The 20,408-nt window shown below is 42.1% G+C and overlaps 1 protein-coding gene across 3 annotated transcripts in view; it reads left to right on the top strand.

Annotated features, from left to right (window-relative positions):
* The window catches only part of CADPS2 (calcium dependent secretion activator 2), a 507,583-nt gene that overhangs the window by 224,276 nt on the left and 262,899 nt on the right, over positions 1-20,408 (top strand). For all 3 annotated transcript variants that reach the window (XM_070755440.1, XM_070755441.1, XM_070755442.1), the window contains exon 7: positions 16,876-16,987. In XM_070755440.1, the coding sequence (XP_070611541.1) occupies positions 16,876-16,987 (112 nt within the window). The remainder of the gene's footprint in view (positions 1-16,875; positions 16,988-20,408) is intronic.

A 20,408-nucleotide genomic window follows, 5' to 3' on the forward strand; every position in this document is an offset into this window, starting at 1 on the left:
AGGCCAACAGCATATGATGATGACCTTTCCTATCCACACTCAGTTAGGAGAACACTTTCATTGAAGTTGAGCTCATGGAGCAATGCATCAGTCTGTTGCTTTCAAACAACAGGGATTCCCATCTCCTTGTGTAGCTAGTCTTCAGCATTTTATTCTCCATTATTAACTCTGTCATTCTGGAGTAAAATAGAGCATGAGCACTGGAATGCCCACTGGGTTTTTAAAATCATTTTAATTTTATTTATTTATTATTTATTTATTCGACCTCTATGCCACCCAATCTCGAAGGACTCAGGAAGAGTTACAAAATAATATAAAACAATACAAAAAGATACAAGCAATAGGAAGAAGTCGAATATAATATCTAAAACTAAACCCTGTAATAAATCCCATTTGTATAAAAAGTCATAATCACATGCATACACACCATTCATACAGTTTGGCCATGAAAGATGTACAATTCATGCCCCCCCCCCCGGCCTGCCAGCAAAGCCAGGTCTTCGTGGCCTTACGGAAGGTCAGTAGGGTGGGAGCAGTATGGGGGGTAATTGATCCCATAGAGCTGGGGCAGCCACAGAGAAGCTCTCCCCCACAGTCCCGCCAACTTGCATTGCTTAGTCGACGGGACCTGGAGGAGGCCAACTCTGTGTGCTCTTATTGGTCTCTGGGAGGTATGTTGTAAGAGGCGGTCCCCTAGATAGTCTGGCCCTGAGCCATATAGGTAATAACCAACACCTTGAATTGTGCCCAGAGACTAATAGGAAGCCAGTGCAGCTCGTGGAGCATAGGTATTATATGGGCATACCGAGGTATACCCATGACAGCTCTTGTGGCTGAGTTCTGGACTATTAGTTAGGTCCCACAGAGTTAGGCCTTCTCCGGGTCCTGTCGACTAAACAATGTCATTTGGCGGGACCCAGGAGAAGAGCCTTCTCTGTGGTGGCCCCGACCCTCTGGAACAAGCTCCCCCCAGATATCAGAGTTGCCCCCACCCTCCTTGCCTTTCGCAAGCTCCTTAAAACCTACCTCGGTCGTCAAGCATGGGGGAATTGAAATTTTTTCCCTTCACCCTAGGCTTATAGAATTTATACATAATTGGTCTCTTAAATTGGGGGTTTTTAGATTATTTTTTAATATTAGATTTGTTACATTATCTTCTTTAATGTTGTTAGCCGCCTCAAGTCTTCGGAGAGGGGCGGCATACAAATCTAATAAATAAATAAATAAATTAAATAAATAAATAAATAAATAAATAATTCTATTTCTATTTCTATTTCTATTTCTATTTAATTGGATTTGTATGCTGCCCCTCTCCGAGGACTCGGGGCGGCTCACACCATGTACAGAAAAACAAGAAACAGTCTCCGAACTCTTTCAAGGGTAGCCCCATGTAGAGCGCCTTGCAATAATCGAGACGGGAGGTGTTTAGGGCCTGAGTGACTGTGTGTAGAGCCTCCTGGTCCAAATAGAGAATTTTCTTTCTCATAAATATTTTATCATGAATGATGATGAGGGCTGCAACATTGGGCAACTGCTTAACAAATGTCTGAGTAGGGTAACAAAAATGTATAGAATTCTGGAAGGACTTACGTATTTAAAACTTCTGTATGGTAACATTTTGCAAAATAATTAATAGAGACTTGGCTTTAATTTATTCATCCTGTATTTATCCACATCCGCTCAAGGTTTTGTTGCTGTTCTTGCTGTTTGTATTTGAACAATATTGGGAAATGTGTATTCATTCACCATATGGAACTTTCTATATTTAAATATGGAATATAGACAGTTTTATATGTTATTTTCTCTAAGGTAAACTTTTAAGATATGTTCCAGTCTTCCTGAAAATATGCTAGGTTTTACAAGTTTTTAAGTAGAGAATGGCATTTGTTAGAGGAGTCAGTTCATTGATACTTGTTCATTTATATCAGAGATGAACCAAAACTTCAGTACAATGGGCACTAACCAGTGTCACAAATATTAATAATTTGTAGAAATTTAATGCAATAGATTATGTTACAGACAATAAATAAGCTATTTTAATTTAATTTAAATATTCATGTAGTGCAACCAAACTTAGATTTGCAAACTGAGTTATGTGTCTGTATTTGTTCAGAAGTTCCATGAGAGGTTGAGTACTAGCACATACTGCTTGTTGTTATGGCTATTGCCTAGAGTCTCTGTAGAAAATACAGTAGAGAAAAATATAGGCAAAACATGTGACTTAAGCATAACTTTCCAAGATATAACATCTTCATATAAAATCTCCTCTTAATTGTGCCTTTGAAAATTTACCAGGAGTAAAATATTAAAGTATAATAGTAGAAAGGCTTTTTAAAATAATTATGTGCAATAAAAGTACCTAGTTGCTTTGAAACTATTCTGTTGATTCCTTAATTCAGCATATTTCAACATTTGGACTGTGTTGAGTGTGGTATTCCATATCCAGAGGACTGCACTAGGTACTCATAAATGAAAATGAGCAGATCGGGAGACAATACCTGTGGGTGAAAAATGAGTTTTAACAAACAAGTAAACACAATGAGCTACATTTTGTTAAATTTTGTTTCAATTCTTCCCGCCCTCCCTCCCTCCTTCCCATAGTTGGTTCCTACCAGAACAGTAAAGGATGCTGCACTGTAGTAAAAGTTGAGCTGTGTGCACTGCTTTGCTTTTCCTGTGGGTGTGCGGGTGCACCCCAGCATATTTTTCTTTCTGTGCATGCGCAGGAAGCAAAATCTTATGAGGGGACACTCACAATTTTGGTGATTTTTTGCTTCTGCGCATGCGCGGAAGCAAAAAAGTACTGGAAATTCATGTATGTATCCCCTCATAAGATTTTACTTCCTATGCATGCACAGAAGCAAAAAATACGTTGGTACACGTGCACATTACTTTGAGGTGCTTTGGAGAATAGCTCGACTCCCTCTTCTTTGTGGCTATCTTGATATATTGAAACACTGCTATCATGTCTCCCCTAGTCCTTCTTTTTTATGATGGTTTATGATGGTTCTGATTTATGATGGTTCTGGTGTCCCAGGATCATATAACCACCTTTTGAGACCTTCTGATGAGCAAATCAGTGAGGAAACTAGATTCACTTAACAACAAGTTGAACATGAAGCTCCTAATAAATAGCTGGATTTCTTTTGAAGCTAGGCTTGAGGCTCATGATTTAATTAGGGCATCGGTCGGAACCCTGACAGCAAGCCAACTCTCTCAAAACTAATCAAAATGACTGAGAGTCCTGAGTCCCAGCCTCTCCAGTTGCTCCCTGACACTGGGGTGTGTGGGGAGAAACTCAGGCTACCATGACAGAGGGTGGACTGTCCAAAGAGAGCCTGCTTCAGGCAACCTTGAAAGAGGCAGAGATTGCCTCCACTAGGGACTTCCAGGACTCAGCAGTCCAATCGGAACCAGAGTGCAGTCCCCCCTGACCTTCAAAGCCAAGATAGTCAAGACACCTATCCCAGCGATGGAAACAGAAAGGGATAGGTATTGGTGGAAAAAAGTCCTTAAAGCAGTTGAGGTTGAATTTCCCCACCCTGGTGCCCAGGGCTGAAGATAACCCCTAGCGAGCTACGAAGAATGAGATGGATGAGGGACTGGGAATAAGCCAGACTCCCCAAAATTCTGATGGAATCCTTGGGGAGATCTATAGAGCAGCTGATGGATGATGAAGGGCTGGCATGCCACCCAAGAGAGAGGGGGGTTACAACTGAGGAGACACAGACAGGAACACAGCCCCCATTCTCCACCCACAAGAAGGGGAATGAGTCCGAGACAACAGCTGATGTCTCCCCCATGCAACAAGCAAGCTGTTCAAGACAGGCGGCCCCTCCCCTCATAATAGAATAGAATAGAATTTTTATTGGCCAAGTGTGATTGGACACACAAGGAATTTGTCTTGGTGCATATGCTCTCAACGTACATAAAATAAAATATACATTTGTCAAGAATCATGTGGTACAACACTTAATTATTGTCATAGGGGTCAAATAAGCAATGCAGAAGCAATATTAATAAAAATCTTAGGATATACTGTATGCAACAAGTTACAGTGATACAGTCAACATGGGAGGAAATGGGTGATAGGAATGATGAGAAAAACTAGTAGAATAGAAGTGCAGATTTAGTAGAAAGTCTGACAGTGTTGAGGGAATTATTTGTTTAGTAGAGTGATGGCGTTCGGGAAAAACCTGTTCTTGTGTCTAGTTGTCTTGGTGTGCAGTGCTCTGTAGTAACGTTTTGAGGGTAGGAGTTGAAACAATTTGTGTCCAGGATGTGAGGGGTCAGTAAATATTTTACCCGCCCTCTTTTTGACTCGTGCAGTATACAGGTCCTCAATGGAAGGCAGATTGGCAGCAATTGTTTTTTCTGCAATTCTGATTATCCTCTGAAGTCTGTGTCGGTCCTGTTGGGTTGCAGCACCAAACCAGACAGTTATAGAGGTGCAGATGACAGACTCAATGATTCCTCTGTATAATGCTCGAGAGATGAAGGAGATCACCAAACACACCAAGTGCAGAGACATGGGTGTTCTGTCCCCATTTAGAAATGTATCACAAACACACAATTGGAACTAAATTTGTTTAATTAATGAACCACTGCTAATAACTGGCTTAGCAGTGGCAAACACACAAAAGAAATAATCCTTGTTTGCAAAAAGTCAGTTGCTAATGAATACTAATTAGCAACTGGCATAAGTTCAGTCAGTCTTAATTCAAAACAAGACAATTAGTTCTGGTTATCTTATGAAATGTCCAAAGGCTTATCAAGTGCCTCTTGATGAGATATCCAACATAAGAAAAACAGGGCTTCACAATACAAGACACAGAGATCTGAGTTTGGCACTGATTCCTGCAGCTTTTCAACTGCCTCAATTGTTCTTAAATAGACCAGGGTTATGGCCAATTAACCCCCAGTTTTTACTCGGGAGTAAAAACCCCAGTTTTACTCCCGAGGAGACCTACTCTGGAGTAAGACTTCCTGCCTCTTGGCAGCCCAATTCAGTTGGGGGAAAAGCTCTGCCTTTCCATAAAATACTTGAGGTTAAAACTCCCCAGCAAAAAGCTGGGACCCAAGTTCATGAGGCCATTCCCCATAGTGAAGATTATTATTTTTGCCTTGTACAGGTTGCCTTCAGGAAATGAGAGAAGCCGAATGTCAACTCGCGAAGCATTTGTAATCTGCTCTTGAGTTGCCATAGGCAGGTGGATGGGGAATCGAACATCCCAGCTGCATTGAGGAACCTGCACTTCAGTCAAAACAAGGCACATTCCAGCTGTCCATGTCAAGATTATATCCACATAGACCCACAGTGGCTGGAGGGAGGGACTTCTACAACCTGCAAAATTGATTTGTTGGAAACTGTGGCTGATGACACACCTTGGGGGGAAGGGGGAAAAGGATCAGAGTCACAGTGCGAATTAAGTGAGGCCACAGTTGGCTTCACTTGGTCCGTGCCAACATGAAACTCCTAATAAATAACTGGATTTCTTGTGAAGTTTGGCTTGAGGCTCATGATTTAATTATGGGAACCGGTCAGAACCCTGATAGGTGCTGCTGCCGCAAGGCAAGTGTTGGGCAGTGGATGGCCTGGATGTGGGGCATGTGGGGCAGTTCCCCCATCACCTTGCCTCACCTCGTGGCCACAGCACCACAAGCAGCCAGACAGGATGGGCAGCCGGCCGGATGTACAGTCTCTTAATAAGGGTTATTTGGGGGGTAGAGCTTATATTAGGCACATGCATAAAACATGCTGGGGCTTATTTTCAGGATAAGTCTTATTTGGTGGGGAACAGGGAAACAGTCTCCGGAGAGGGGCGGCATACAAATCCAATAAAATGAAATGAAATCATATCTATTTTCTGACTTCTTCTATCCTTGAAGAGCTGACATCTGCCTTCTTCAAAGCCTTATCAGTATTGCTCTACAGATAGTCCTCAAATTATGGCCATCGTGGAGCCTAACCATAATGTTTGTAACTTATGATGACCATAAATTGGTCACTCACTTGACCAACCTTATTTTATAAGTTTAAGTTTAAATTTTATTAGATTTGTGTGCCGCCCCTCTCCGAAGACTCTTTTAATCTATAATCTTTTTTTCTGGCTGTCGTTAAGCATATACTGTTGCTAGGTGAATGGCACACTCATTAAGCAAGCCCATGTTTGCTATCGGCTGATTTTGCCAAAAACTGGAACTAATTGCCATCATAAAATGCAGTCATTTGACACTGAGATGCTGCAAATGGCATCAGAGTGCGGCTGATGTAAATTTAAAACCAGGATGTAAGTATCCTCAAGGAGGCCCATTGTAGCTTCAGATGATCACTAAGTGACTGGTCATAACTTGATGATTACCTGTATATCAGTCTTTAGCCTTGAGAGAGAAGTTCTCATGTTCTAATGTCACCTTCAATATCTGGACAAATAAGGACAAATATCCTACATGTTGCTCTTGCAGTTAACATTCTCGGTTCATGATGCTTATTCCTCTCCTTGTTTTATTCTTTATAAAAATAACATTTTGGATTCCTAATCCAATATAAATCCCACAGTACTATGAAAAAGCTAGAGAATTTTACTTAATACCAATCTTAGTAGTTTGCTTTTTTTTCCCCAGTCCTTGCTAAATCAAGTTATCCTGATCAACACAGTGTTTGCAGATGTCACTAAAATAAAATTACTACAATAAATACTACAGCTGTTAGATTTGTATTATTGTGGAGAATGTAAGTAAATAACACTTGGAATATTAAATTGTTACAACATCTCAACATATGTGTTAGCAATTTTATATGTATATGTACCGTATTTTCCAGCGTATAAGATGACTTTTTAACCCCTGAAAATCTTTCCCAAAGTGGGGGTCGTCTTATACGCCGGATACGCCGGCGGGGAGAGCAAAGGCGGCGGCGGGAGTAGCGGAGGCAAGGAGGAGAAGAAAGAAGCGGCGGATAGCTGGCGAGGCGCCGGCTAGAGGGCTGGACCCCGCCGCCGGCTTTGCTGGGGTTGAGCGCCACGCCCGGCGGCAGGAACTGCGGGGGGGTAGCCGGCGTAACGAGCCCTTGCCGCAGCTATCCGCCGCTTCTTTCTTCTCCGCCTCGCCTCCGCTACTCCCGCCGCCGCCTTTGCCTCTTGCCCGGCAGGAAGAGCAAAGGTGGCGGCGGGAGTAGCGGAGGCGAGGCGGAGAAGAAAGAAGCGGCAGATAGCTGCGGCAAGGGCTCGTTACGCTGGCTACCCCCCCCCCCCCACAGTTCCTGCCACCGGGCGTGGCGCTCAACCTCAGCAAAGCCGGCGGCGGCAAAGCGGTGAGGTCCAGCCCTCTAGCCGGCGCCTCGCCAGCTATCCGCCGCTTCTTTCTTCTCGCCCGGCGGGGAGAGCAAAGGTGGCGGCGGGAGTAGCGGAGGCGAGGCGGAGAAGAAAGAAGAAAAGAAAAAAGAAAAATAAAAGGAAGAGGTTTTGGTTTTTTTTAAATACCTGTCTTCCCCCGCCCCCTTCAGCAACTGTTTCAGAACTCTCACATATTTGAATACGTTCCATTCTAAGATGGTTGTGGCAGTTGACAGTTTGAATGCCTTTGTCAGTTCTAGGAGGGCCGTTGAGCAACCTGTTTACTAATTGTCCAACAGCTGGTTACATCTGACTTTACCTGAAGAGGTGACTGTTTGATGCTTTATTAAGTTTAGTTACTGCAAATGAATTTTAGGACAATTCTTAATCTTGTTTTTCCCTCAATTTGGGCTGTCAGCATTCTTAGCTATGCTAAGTGGGGTGGAAATCTCTTCAGGCATAGTCAACAGCATTAAAATGGTGGGCCCCACAAGGATTGAAGCCTTTTTACGTGTGTGTGATAGCCACCACCACACATACAAAAAATGTAATTTGATAATGTTATTTTACATTTTTTAAAAATCTTAATTATTTTGTTTTAACGTTTTATTACATTGATTAAATTGTATACTGCTCAGAGTCCTGCTATAAGCCAATTACAAATTTAGAGACAGACAGACAGATAGACAGACAGATGATGGATGGATGGATGGATAGATAGATAGATAGAAAGATATATGATGGATAGGTAGATAGGATAGATAGATAGACAGACAGACAGACAGACAGACAGATGATGGATGGAGGATAGATGGATAGATAGATAGATAGATAGATAGATAGATAGACAGAAAGATATATGATGGATGGATGGATAGGTAGATAGGTAGATAGATAGATAGACAGACAGACAGACAGACAGACAGACAGACAGACAGACAGACAGACAGATATATGATGGATGGATGGAGGATGGATGGATAGATAGATAGATAGATAGATAGATAGATAGACAGACAGACAGAAAGATATATGATGGATGGATGGATAGGTAGACAGACAGACAGACAGACAGACAGACAGACAGATGATGGATGGAGGATGGATGGATGGATAGATAGATAGATAGACAGAAAGATATATGATGGATGGATGGATAGGTAGATAGATAGATAGATAGATAGATAGATAGACAGACAGACAGACAGACAGACAGACAGACAGATGATGGATGGAGGATGGATGGATAGATAGATAGATAGATAGATAGACATACAGACCGACAGAAAGATATATGATAGATGGATAGAAGATAGGTAGGTAGATAGATAGATAGATAGATAGACAGACAGACAGACAGACAGACAGACAGACAGACAGACAGACAGACAGACAGATGATGGATGGAGGATGGATGGATAGATAGATAGATAGATAGATAGATAGATAGATAGATAGATAGATAGACATACAGACCGACAGAAAGATATATGATAGATGGATAGAAGATAGGTAGGTAGATAGATAGATAGATAGTTAAATAGATAGAGGGAGAGATAAATAGATGAGAAAGATGGAATGATAGAAAAGTAGGTAGGTAGTTAGGTAGTTAGGTTTGATGTTTGATGACAAGCAGTCTTATGTTTTCCTGCTAAACACCTGCATGTCATAAGCAGTTGAATTAAAATTATTATCATATTGAAATCAAATCTGATGGGGTTTTTTTCATTTTTATTTGGTGTGCGTCAGAAGAGGGCTAGTCTTATACGGCGAGTATATCTCAAATTCTATATTTTAACTGGAAAAGTTAGGGGGTCGTCTTATACACCCAGTCGTCTTATACGCCGGAAAATACGGTATATACACACAGAGACACAGAATGCTTCTAGTATCTATATTACAAGGCAGATGAGGCTTGTTCTTATACTTTAAGCCAAAACTGTTTCAGTTAACACACACAGAGCATAAACATCTTCCAACCTAGTATTCTGTTTTATGACACACATCTTAGAGTCCTTCCTAATTGTACTATTGAATTTTGGGTTCATATTCAGAAAAGAAATGGAATTTCTAGCTCTGCCATTGGAGTTATGCTATGATCTATCCCATTCCGTAATGTCCATCATCATTGTCCAGTTTTTGTCCTTTGTTTAATGTCACCAAAATGTTGTATAGCTACCTACTATAGGAAGCTTGTTATTCTGTCAGGTTCAAACTCTCTACTTGGAATTGAATTCATGGGTCTTTCCATTTCAGTTGACAAAATACATTTGACAGTGCATTAGTTTAGGAGGTATCCAGGTCCAGATGCTTAGTCATTGCAGGAAAGTTTTGTTGTGGCCTGACACCCGAGTCTGCTTGACACCTGAGTCTGATAGCGAGGAGGTCGGAGAGGATGTGGAGTTGGAGGCTGAAATCTGAAAGCCAACCAGAGACTGTTGCACCTGCAGAGGTGATCATTAGTGATTCAGGAGAAGAGGAGGAGCCCTTTCTTGATGCAAGGGTGCGCAGGACTATAAGCAGACAGGAATATTTGATGAGAAAGAAATTTGGGTGTGAATAGCTCTATAAAACACTTGGCCACGCCCTGTGGTTATATAAGGAGAGGTCTCACAATCAGCCAGTGTGAACGGCAATAGTCAACCAAGGGAATGGTGTACACATTCATGAGTACAAAACGATCTCTGCTAATAGACAGCCTTAATAACTGCAATTTGCTTTTCTGGGATTTCTGCCAAGATGCTGTGAGTTGAATGATTGATAGACTTTTTCAAAGAGACTTTTTAATGAGTTTTTGGATTCTGGCCTGAGATGGTGATTAGCTGTGGTCATTAGCCATAGAACCTCTGTCCAGTATTTGATAATACTCTTTTTTTTACCTTTAACCATTTATGCTATGAACTATTTGAACAATATACTGTAATTTTATACCTTTCCGGCTGTGTAGGGGAGGGCTTATTTTCTGAGGGTTTCTCGCTTAAACAGAATAGGTTTATATAGAAATTATCAGAATTGTATATACAGTCTACCTTCCCTTGAACTCTCAGAGCAGAGAAATACAGATATTATTACATCATGTCCCCATGTGCAGGGTTTTACAAGATTTCTAATCTCACTCTAATGGGATTACCCATTTTTACATAGTGTATAACCTATGTGGTGTTTTCTATTACATTGACCTCCAGGAAACACCATGTGACTGTTTTTGTCCTATTTGGACATAAAAATGAATTGCAAAATGGTATTCCCCATAGATGTTGTACCCGTATAATTGGTATTATAACCCAAGGAATAACAACGTACTTATATCTGGTGAGCCTCAGTTCAATAAAACTGATGGCATAGTGCCTCCTATTGATAAGTGTGTCTAAAAATACCACAAACACCACTGCACACTTTTCAGTGTACCACAGAAAGCAGAAGAAATGGAAACTGACCTTAATAAGCCTCATGGTAAATAGAAGCCAAGAGAATATCTCTTTCCAATTTAATTTGGCATCATTTGCATCATAGAATTTGACTATTTAACAAAACAGATTCAAGAAAAGTTGGTGATGTTGGGCTTATTTCCAAACAGCAATGTTTTGGTGATAAGAGTCAGAAAAATAGACTAGCTTCATTAAGTTATATGCCAGTTGAGTTTATTCATCTATCTTATTATATTAAGAACATGTAGATTCACTATGTTTTGTATCTGTATACCCTTCCTCCTGTCTCTTTCAGAATATCATCCTAAATAAGCTTTTTTTCTTCTCCACCAATTTTTCTTTTCCATACATTCCCTGTCTTTTTTCTCAGCACCATCTCAGAACTCTATTAGAATTAAATCTGCAGTGATTGACATGTTGTAATTGCTTCATCCTTGTGTAAGCGATGGCAGTATTTTGTCACTCAGGCACCCAACCCTTCGAACAGAATAAATTCATATTGCGATAGTTCACAGATGGTTAAATTATTATTATTTTTTTTTGGGGGGGGGGTTCAAAACTGGTAACTTGAAAAACCCATAAATGCTTTCTGTGAACAGTTGTAGACAAGCTTAATATATAAGAAAGCAATGCATATGCTAATATAAAATAGACTTAATTCTGTGTCATGGAGACCAGTCTAGTTAAAGAAGAAATTTGCTGTTTAGATGACTCTACCATGAGTCAAATTTTATAAAGTTGATACCATTTGTTAATTACTATCTTTAAGGGGGATTGCAAATTATGGAAAATATAGTTGTGTTCATAATATTTACATAATATTGTACAAAATATGTACATAGAAGCTTGTCTTATCTTAAAGTAATTTGTTTTCAATGTTAGTTACAACAATTCTTACTTAATTGGGGTAAGTAGTTAAGAAACCAAACTATAAACCAAGAGGCTGTGAGTTCTATCCTGGCTTAGGCATTACATCCAACCCTGGGGCCAGTCACTGTCTCTGAACTCTTGAAAGGAAGCAAACCATTTATGAAACCTTGCCAACAAAACAGCAGCAATTTGTCCAGGCAGTCAACAGGATTAACACTGACATGAAGGAACAACAATAACAATTTGCATCATCATATTCTCCTTATCTCCCTCCACCTAAGCACTTTCTGAAAATATACTCTAGACCAGAGATGGCGAACCTTTTTGAGACCGAGTGCCCAAACCGCAACGAAACCCCCACGTATTTATCTCCAAGTGCCAATAGGGCAAATTACCGTATTTTTCAGACTATAAGAGACACCAAGATTGCCAAGAGGTAAGTAAGAAAAAAACTTTTGTCCCCCCTGCCAGTCCCCCAAGCACTTTGCAGACCTCTCAAACCCTCTGCACACCCCACTTTTTGAAAAAATGGGTGAAAAACAGGCCCATTTTTGCAAAAAATGGGGCACACAGGGTTTGGGAAATCTCAGAGTAAGGCACAAACACCCCAGTTTTTGTGAAAACTGGGTGCCATAGGTCCACCATCATGGGGCAAGAGGATGAGCTTAACATCTTCATTGCCCATGTGGCTTAAAGGTAGCCTTGGCTTCTGCTTAGGAAACGCACAAGTAGCAGCAGCTATAGCACTCCACCAGTAGTAAGAGCTGGAAGGGACCTTGGAGGTCTCTGCAACCTTAAAACACTCCAAGAGCCCTTTGGACCCGTCCGTTCCCACAGTAAAGAAAGCACTGGGAGCCCAGAACCTGGATGGGCATGGCCAACATCTCCCCCAACCAGTCACATGAACCTCTCCAGCCACAAGTGGATAAATTTTGTGGCTCCTGGTGTTTTCTATGGGAAATGTCTTCCTTCTTTCCTTCCTTCCCTCCCTCTTTCCTTCCTCTTCACTTCTTTATTTCCCTCTCTCTCTCCCTTTTCTTTCTTTCTCTCCACTTCTCTCTCTCTCTTTTCCCTCTCTCATTCTCTTCCTCCAGGTCTCTCTCATTTCTTGTACCCCTCCCTCTCTCTCCCCCTTCTCTGTCTCATTTGATTCTCCCCCCCTTTTTACTCTCATTTCTCTCACTTTAATTTGTTTTTCTCTTTGCTGTCTCTCTCTATTTTTCTTTCTCTCCCCTTCTCTCTCATTTGTTTCCCTTTTCGCTCTCTCTCTCTCTCTCAATCTTTCTCTAATTTCTCTCTCTTTCTCTTTCTTATTCCCTCTCACTTTCCCCCTCTTTTTTCCATACCTGTCTCCTCCCCCCCTTTGTGTGTGTGTGTGTGTGTGTGTGTATTTGTGTGTTTCAGCCACTGCTTCTGACCTGAGTTTCTGCGCTCAAGATAGTCTGTGCCCCTTCTGCCTGGCAGCCGCTCTATTGCAGCAGCAGCTATCTTGGAGTGGAAAGCTGGATCAGGAGCGGTGCCACCACCAATCCCGGCTGCTAAGGAAGCTAATAACAACAAACCAGAAATGCCTTTTTCTGAACTTCCGGTTTGTTTGTTGGGTGATTTTTTTTGCCTCTGGAGCTTCAGGGAAGTTTCCATGAAGGGTCCGGAGGACGAAACAGCCTTTTTCAAGGTCAAAAATCAGTTAGGCAGTGTGCATGTGTGCTGGAGCTGAAACCTGGCAAAGTGTCATGTGCCCTCCAATATGGTTCCGCATGCCACCCATGGCACGTGTGCCATAGGTTCACCATCATGGCCCTAGACACCATGAAGTTCCACTGCAACAGAAAACTTTAGCTGTACATGTGTTTTACGCAAAATGTGTTCTAGCCTGGCATCAAAGCCAAGAAAGACCACCAGATACGAGGAACAGATTTTCCAGCTTCTTTTATTGGAATACTCCAGCAAAAGGATCTCAGTAGCTAAAGGAAGCGAGACCTCAAATAATGCACAAGCAGACATTTTATATAGTTATGATTAAGGAGATTAACACCAGGGGTGAAATGATACCGCTTCAGCTGGGTTCGGGTGTACTGGTAGCGGTGGCCGCTGATGGTTCAGAGAACTGGTAGCAGCGGCATAGCCTGGACACCGCCATTTTCTTCTTTAAACCCTCTGCACATGTGCAAAGCCTTCTGCACATGCGTAGAGGGTGAAAAAGTGCACGCAAGAGAGGAGCGGGGATGAAAAAGCGTGCACTTCCGAACCAGTAGGAAAGCTAAGTAGATTTTACCACTGGTTAACACCCTAAGAATCACACACTGGTTCCTTGATAAAAGAATCATCCAATTAGCCTTTGGAATTAAGACGAATAACTAATAATGGTGTATAAATATTGCAAGTAAGCACAACAAATAAACCGTATCATAATTAACAGAATAATGATAAAAATATTTTTGAGCCATGCAAAATTGGGTAGCCAGCTGGTAAGCCAATAACATTGGTCAACTTCCTCCTTCAACTTTCATATTCTGACAATTCTTGCCTTGCATATTCTGATAAAGTGGAGTTTCTCTATGACAAGGGGGAATAAGGAAAATGCTGTACATTTATTTTTACAGCTCCCCAACAAAGAACTTTACGGTGGAAGTTTAGAATTTCAAACTTGACAATTTTAAGACTTGTGGACTTCAACTCCCAGAATTCTGGGAGTTGAAGTCTATAAGTCTTAAAGTTGGCAAGTTTGAAGACCTCTGGTTTAGAAATAGTCATCTGTCCAGTTACATCACAAGAATTGAAGTATCCAACAATATATGAGCATAGCCATATTTTTCTATGGCTATGTTCATATATTATTGGATGCTTCAATTGGATGCATTATATTCTGAATAAAAGTAAAAGAAACATTTGCAAAGGAAAAATGGGTTTGTGTAAGCTACATTCTCAGCGCTTCTCAAGGTTGGCTTGACTTTTTTTTTTTTCATGGAGGCCTGAGAACAGCTAAAAACAAAACTGTTATCTACAATGTCTTGAATGCTCTCCTGGCAGTCCCAGCTTCTGAAAGAGAGACATTTTCTAGACGGTTAAGGTTTATGGGACGGTTAAGGTTTATGGGAAACTATTAGCAATACCATTAAAAAAGTAAATTTAAAATACAAGAACGCTCATGTTAATTAGCCAATGCAACAGGACTATAAAAACCCTGTTTTGAGTATTACAAAATCCATCCTCTGTGGCCCCACATATGGTCATGGTGGTGTCATGGTTAGAATGCAGGTTACTGCTTGCAGTTCGGCAGTTCAGTTCTTTCCAACTCAAGGTTCGCTCAGCCTTCCATCCTTCCAAGGTCAGTAAAATGAGGACCCTGATCAGTGTTCCCTCTAATTTTTTGGGGGGGTGGGCGGAAAAGTATAGTGTCTGAGCGGCAGTCCCTTCAGGACTGGGTGGCACAGAAATAATAAATAAATAAATAAAATAAGTAAATAAATAAACAAATAAACAAATAAAAAACCCACCCTGTTTTGCCTCAGAGAATTTCAAAATAAAATACTGTACTGTGTGTCTATAACAGTGAGCTCATAATAGGGCAACTCTATCAATATCAAAATGCCACTTAAATAGTTGAGCTAGTTTCAAACTAGATTTTGATTTTCTTTCTCTCTTCCTTACTCCCATTCTTTTTCTTTTTCTTTTCCTTCCTCTCTTTTTTCTATCTGTTTCTCTCTCTTCCTCTCTTCCTCTCTCTCTCCTTCCCTCTCACTCTTTCCCTCTCGGCTTCTGGGCAGGTTTGGAAAACTCTGAGTTGATGATGATTTTTAAGTGAGCGATTGCTCACTGCTCAGCTTAGAGGGAACTATGACCCTGATTGTTGGGGGCAATATGCTGCCTCTGTAAACGTCTTAGAGAGGGTTGTAAAGCACAGTGAAGCGGTATATAAATCTAAGTTCTATTGCTATTGCTGTCAAGTTGCAGATTACTAGGATGTAGGAATAAAGTGCAGGATAATATCAGCAACGAGTTTCAAATGATGTCTGGTTTGGCGATACAGGAGTTATTTGGTTTCTTTTTTCCTTCCGTTCAATCATGTCGAATTCTTGCAGAGTGCCTAGATACGTCCCTGCAGTTTTCCTTGGCAAGGTTTTTGAAAAGTGGTTACATATACATTTATTTTTTTTATTAGAACTGTAAAGCTAAACAGATTAGAACACATTAAAAATGAAAAAGACTGGCATCGTGTCAAACGTCTAATGTGCAGTCATCTATCCCCAGTGATTGATGGAAAAGCCAGCTCTTCAAAGCTTTACAGGAGGATGGAGGCCTGCTGACCTTCATGGGGTGCCATAGGGCAGGGCTGCCACAGAAAAGGCATGCTTCTAGCTCCCAGAAGATGGCAATTGTCCTATGGAAGACATTGCTTTATTTTCCAAGACAAGCAAAACAGGAAAGCTTACTGGTGACTGCGTCTGAGCTCCGTCAAAACAAGCTTTTAAAAAGAAAACTATTTTCAGGCTGTAACTGCTGGAAATGCTATTAATGAAAATCTATTTTCGGGTTGTAGCTGTTGAAATGCTGAATGAGAAAATGCTATTATGTGGCCCCACAATGTCCCAAAAGACCGGGAATGCATATCCCGTTCCTCTGTGATTTTTGGGAGGCCTTGGTGGCCCTGCAAGAGGGGAGCACTTTCACATGACCAGGCCCTGCTCTCACTGGGCTTGGTGCAGCCTCTGAAAATTAGGTGAAAATTTGAGACCACTGAATTTTCAGGCACCTTACAAGACTTGTTTGTCAACAGAAATGGCATGGCGTGTCACCTTTGACACATGTGTCATAGGTTCATAATAGGTTCATCAACACTGCATTAGGCACCACTTACAACATTCTACTAGATAGCTGCACAATACTTGAAAAAACATCTTTAACATGATTGGTGTTCATATCTTTAGTGTATTCTAATGGGAAAAATTCAAATTTATCCTAGATAGTTTACACACAAATCTACCCACTTTGTGTTGCATACTCAGTGCATAATTAATCTTTCATCATGCCATCTGTCACATTGAATGGTTTTTAATTGCAAAACTAATGTCTGAAAAATCCTTAAACCTCTGCCATTCTCAAAACGTAGTGTTCAGATGTAGATTTATACTCAATACGTCTGTAGGGAGGTGAAAAGCCTGCATTTGTTTATTGAAACCCAGAGTCTTAATTATTCTTAATGGGCTTGGCTTATGAATGTCACAATTTTGTTGTTGTTACAGATGGGGAACCCAAGGGGATTTTACCACAACCCATCCTCGGCCTGTCGTCAAAGTGAAACTTTTTACAGAAAGCACAGGGGTGCTGGCACTTGAAGATAAAGAGCTAGGAAGGGTGAGTGTTAACTGCTTTTTTACTAGTTTAAAATACTGAGTTAGAAGGTAGCCGCTATAAGCTTCTTTGTGAATCCCATAAATATGTATTAGTTGCAGACTTGCAGTGAAAATTTGTAGATAACAAATTATTAAGGAATTGTAACCAGAACGCATGGAGAATGGCAAGATGTTTGGTCTATGCAATTTGTAAATGTAAAATAGAATTCGTCAGTAATTCATATTTACTTTTCCTCCGAGATGGTGAATCTAGTACTTTCAGTGTAAAAGGTAACATACTTATTAAAAGTAGATATTAACAGCTGTTTTTGAACTGTGCTTTATACTTTATTCATTTTTTTTGCTAGTGAGGATCTCTAAAATAAGAAATAAGCTAGCTAGCCTTCTCCAGATATGTTAGAATAGTAACACCCAAAATTTCCAGCCAAAATAATACTTTCTGAGAATTTGGGAGTTGTTCAACCAAAATATTGGGAGAAGTCGGGAAAGGTGAATCAAGATCATACCTGAGTTGGAACAAATTCCAATCATTATGTGCTCTGTATCTGTTCAGCAATATATTGATGAGGGGAAGACAATAAAATGGGATGAATTGTCTTTTTTGACCTCTCCAAAATACCATTGTATCTGGTATAGATTGTCCTTGTTTAATGACCACAATTGGAACCAGCAGCTTGGTCATTAAGTGAAAGGGTTGCTAAATGAAACCCTCACTGTGCTTATGATCTTAATTCATCTTTTTTGCTTTACATGCCTGTAAAGTCAGAAATACAAGGATTGGTTGTAATGCTATGTTTTCATAATTGTGTAACTGCAAACAGTCACTAAATGAGTGAGTTGCTTAATGAGGACTACCCTGCTTCCCCAAAAATAAACCCTAACCTAATTTTAGCATGGTCCTAATATAAGCCCTATCCCAAAATAAGCCCTAGTTAAGGTTGTCATCAGTGGGGGAGGGTAGCCAGCACCAGGGGTGGCTAAGGCACAGGGGCTGACTGTGTGCAACAGCAGGCGCAGCCTGCGGCGCACAGGTGAGTTGATTAACAGTCACTAAATGAGTGAGTTGCTTAATGAGGACTACCCTGCTTCCCCAAAAATAAACCCTAACCTAATTTTAGCATGGTCCTAATATAAGCCCTATCCCAAAATAAGCCCTAGTTAAGGTTGTCATCAGTGGGGGAGGGTAGCCAGCACCAGGGGTGGCTAAGGCACAGGGGCCGACTGTGTGCAACAGCAGGCGCAGCCTGCGGCGCACAGGTGAGTTGATTATGGCAACAAGCAGAGGCAGAAGTGGGGAGAGGCCCACAATCCAGAAGTGCCAGATGGGATGTGGGAAAGCTGAGGACCGCATTGGGTGGGTGGCTAGCGACAGGAGGCTCATTTTTGCATGGCAGCACCTGCAGCAGACAGAGGCAGAGGTGCAGGGGAGAAAGCCGAGAGATGTGAAGATGAGCCTCCCGTGGCTGCCTACCCACTCCATCCCACCTTCTATCAGCTTGTCTGCTCTGCAGAAAAAGTGGGCCAGTGGCCACATGGAGTCCTACTGGACTGGGCTGATGAAGCCACTGCTATGAAGTGTCGGGAATGAATGGCCTAGCTGCAGGTCCCTGAGGTAAACCAGTACAGCGCAGTTTTCAACCCAAACCTCACGATGGCGGCACTGATGTGCCATGCGGTCTCCTGTTCCGTTGCAGCCGTGAGAAAGCAGAAGACGTGGGCCTCCCGTACATGGAAAATAATAAGACATCCCATGAAAATAAGCCCTAGTGTTCATTTTGGAGCCCCAAAAATTATAAGACCCAGTTCTATTATAAACGCGGGTAGTTATATTTGAATTTTAACTAAGCCTCCACTTGGAGTATCTGGGTGCAGCTCATTTGAGATAAAACAGTAACTTTAAAAACATGATTTATGAAATTATTAGAATAAAATACAGATATTTCTTAATCACCAACCATTCAAAGTTGCAATAGTGATGAAAATAACTTATAATCATTTGAGACCTTTCAAGAGAGAAAGGGATTTGCTTTTTTATATATTGAAAACAATGTGATCACACACTGGCAGTAGGTAAGAGTCAGGCAGAGAAATGATCGTCTGCAGAAGGCAACTGAACTTTCTGGTTTTTCTTTGAAGATGTTTCACTTCTCATACAAGAGGCTTCTTCAGTTCTGACTGGATGGCAGGAATGGAAGGATACTCTTTGGAGTATCTTTGCATTCTTCTAGAGCAGTGTTTCCCAACCAGTGTGCCGCGGCACACCAGTGTGCCGCGAGACATGGTCAGGTGTGCCGCGAAGAAATAAGCTCAGCTTCTGGTCTCGCAACTTTTTGCGAGGAGAAAAAATTTGTGAGACCAGAAGCTGAGCTTGCTTCTTTGCGCCTTCCAAGTTTTCCAGCAGCTGCGGCGCCCCGCCCGGCTGGAGCTTCCCTGTCAGCAGGTGAGCTTTGGGGCTTGGTGGGAGGGCAGCGGCAGCGGGAGGGCGGCGCGCAGCGGGAGGGTGATGGTGGCGGCAGCGGCAGCGGGCAGGAGCCATGCCGTGGGGCGGTGGCAGGGTGGTCCCTCTCTCTCTCCCCCTCTCTTGCTTTCTCTTTCTCTTCCCCCCCTCTCCCTCTCTCTTTCTCCCAGTAGCCGTGGGGCGACGTCAGGGTGATCAGCTGTGAGGCGGAGCTATGGAACAGAGGAACAGAGGCACCGACGGCGGCAGCTGGAAATGCTGGAATTGTGTGGCTGGCACTTGCCTGCTGCCTGGACCAGGACGGAGGTTCAAGCCCCACGTCCATGCCCAGCGCAATGCCAGAAATGTACGGCATCTAGCCACCGCCGTCTGTGCCTCCGTTCTGGAGCTCCGCTTCACAGCTGATCACCCTGCCGTCGCCCCACGGCTACTGGGAGAAAGAGAGAGGGAGAGAGGGAGGGAGAGAAAGAGAGAGAAAGATATAGCAAGAGAGGGAGAGAGAGAAAGAGAGGGAGAGAGGGGGGAGAGAAAGAGAGAGAAAGAGATAGCAAGAGAGGTAGAGAGGAAGAGAGGGGGGATAGAAAGAGAGAGAAAGAGAGAGAAAGAGGGAGATAGAGAAGGAGAGAGGGAGAGAGGGGGGAGAGAAAGAGATAGCAAGAGAGGGAAAGAGAGAGAGGGAGAGAGGGGGGAGAGAGAAAGAGATAGCAAGAGAGGGAGAGAGAGAAAGAGAGAGGGAGAGAGGGGGAGAGAAAGAAGGAGAGAGAGGGGGTAGAGAAAGAGAGAAAGCAAAAGAGAGAGAGAGAAAGAGTGATAGCAAGAGAGAGAAAGAGAGAGGGAGAGAGAGGGGGAACAGAGAAAGAGAGAAAGACAGCAAGAGAGAGAAAGCAAGAGAGAGAGAGAGAGAAAGAGGGGGGAAGGAGGGTGAGGGAAAGACAGAGAGGGAAGGAGGGCAAAAAAGAGAGGA

This window comes from Erythrolamprus reginae, chromosome 6 (assembly GCF_031021105.1).
Source record: "Erythrolamprus reginae isolate rEryReg1 chromosome 6, rEryReg1.hap1, whole genome shotgun sequence".
Lineage (NCBI taxonomy): Eukaryota > Metazoa > Chordata > Lepidosauria > Squamata > Dipsadidae > Erythrolamprus > Erythrolamprus reginae.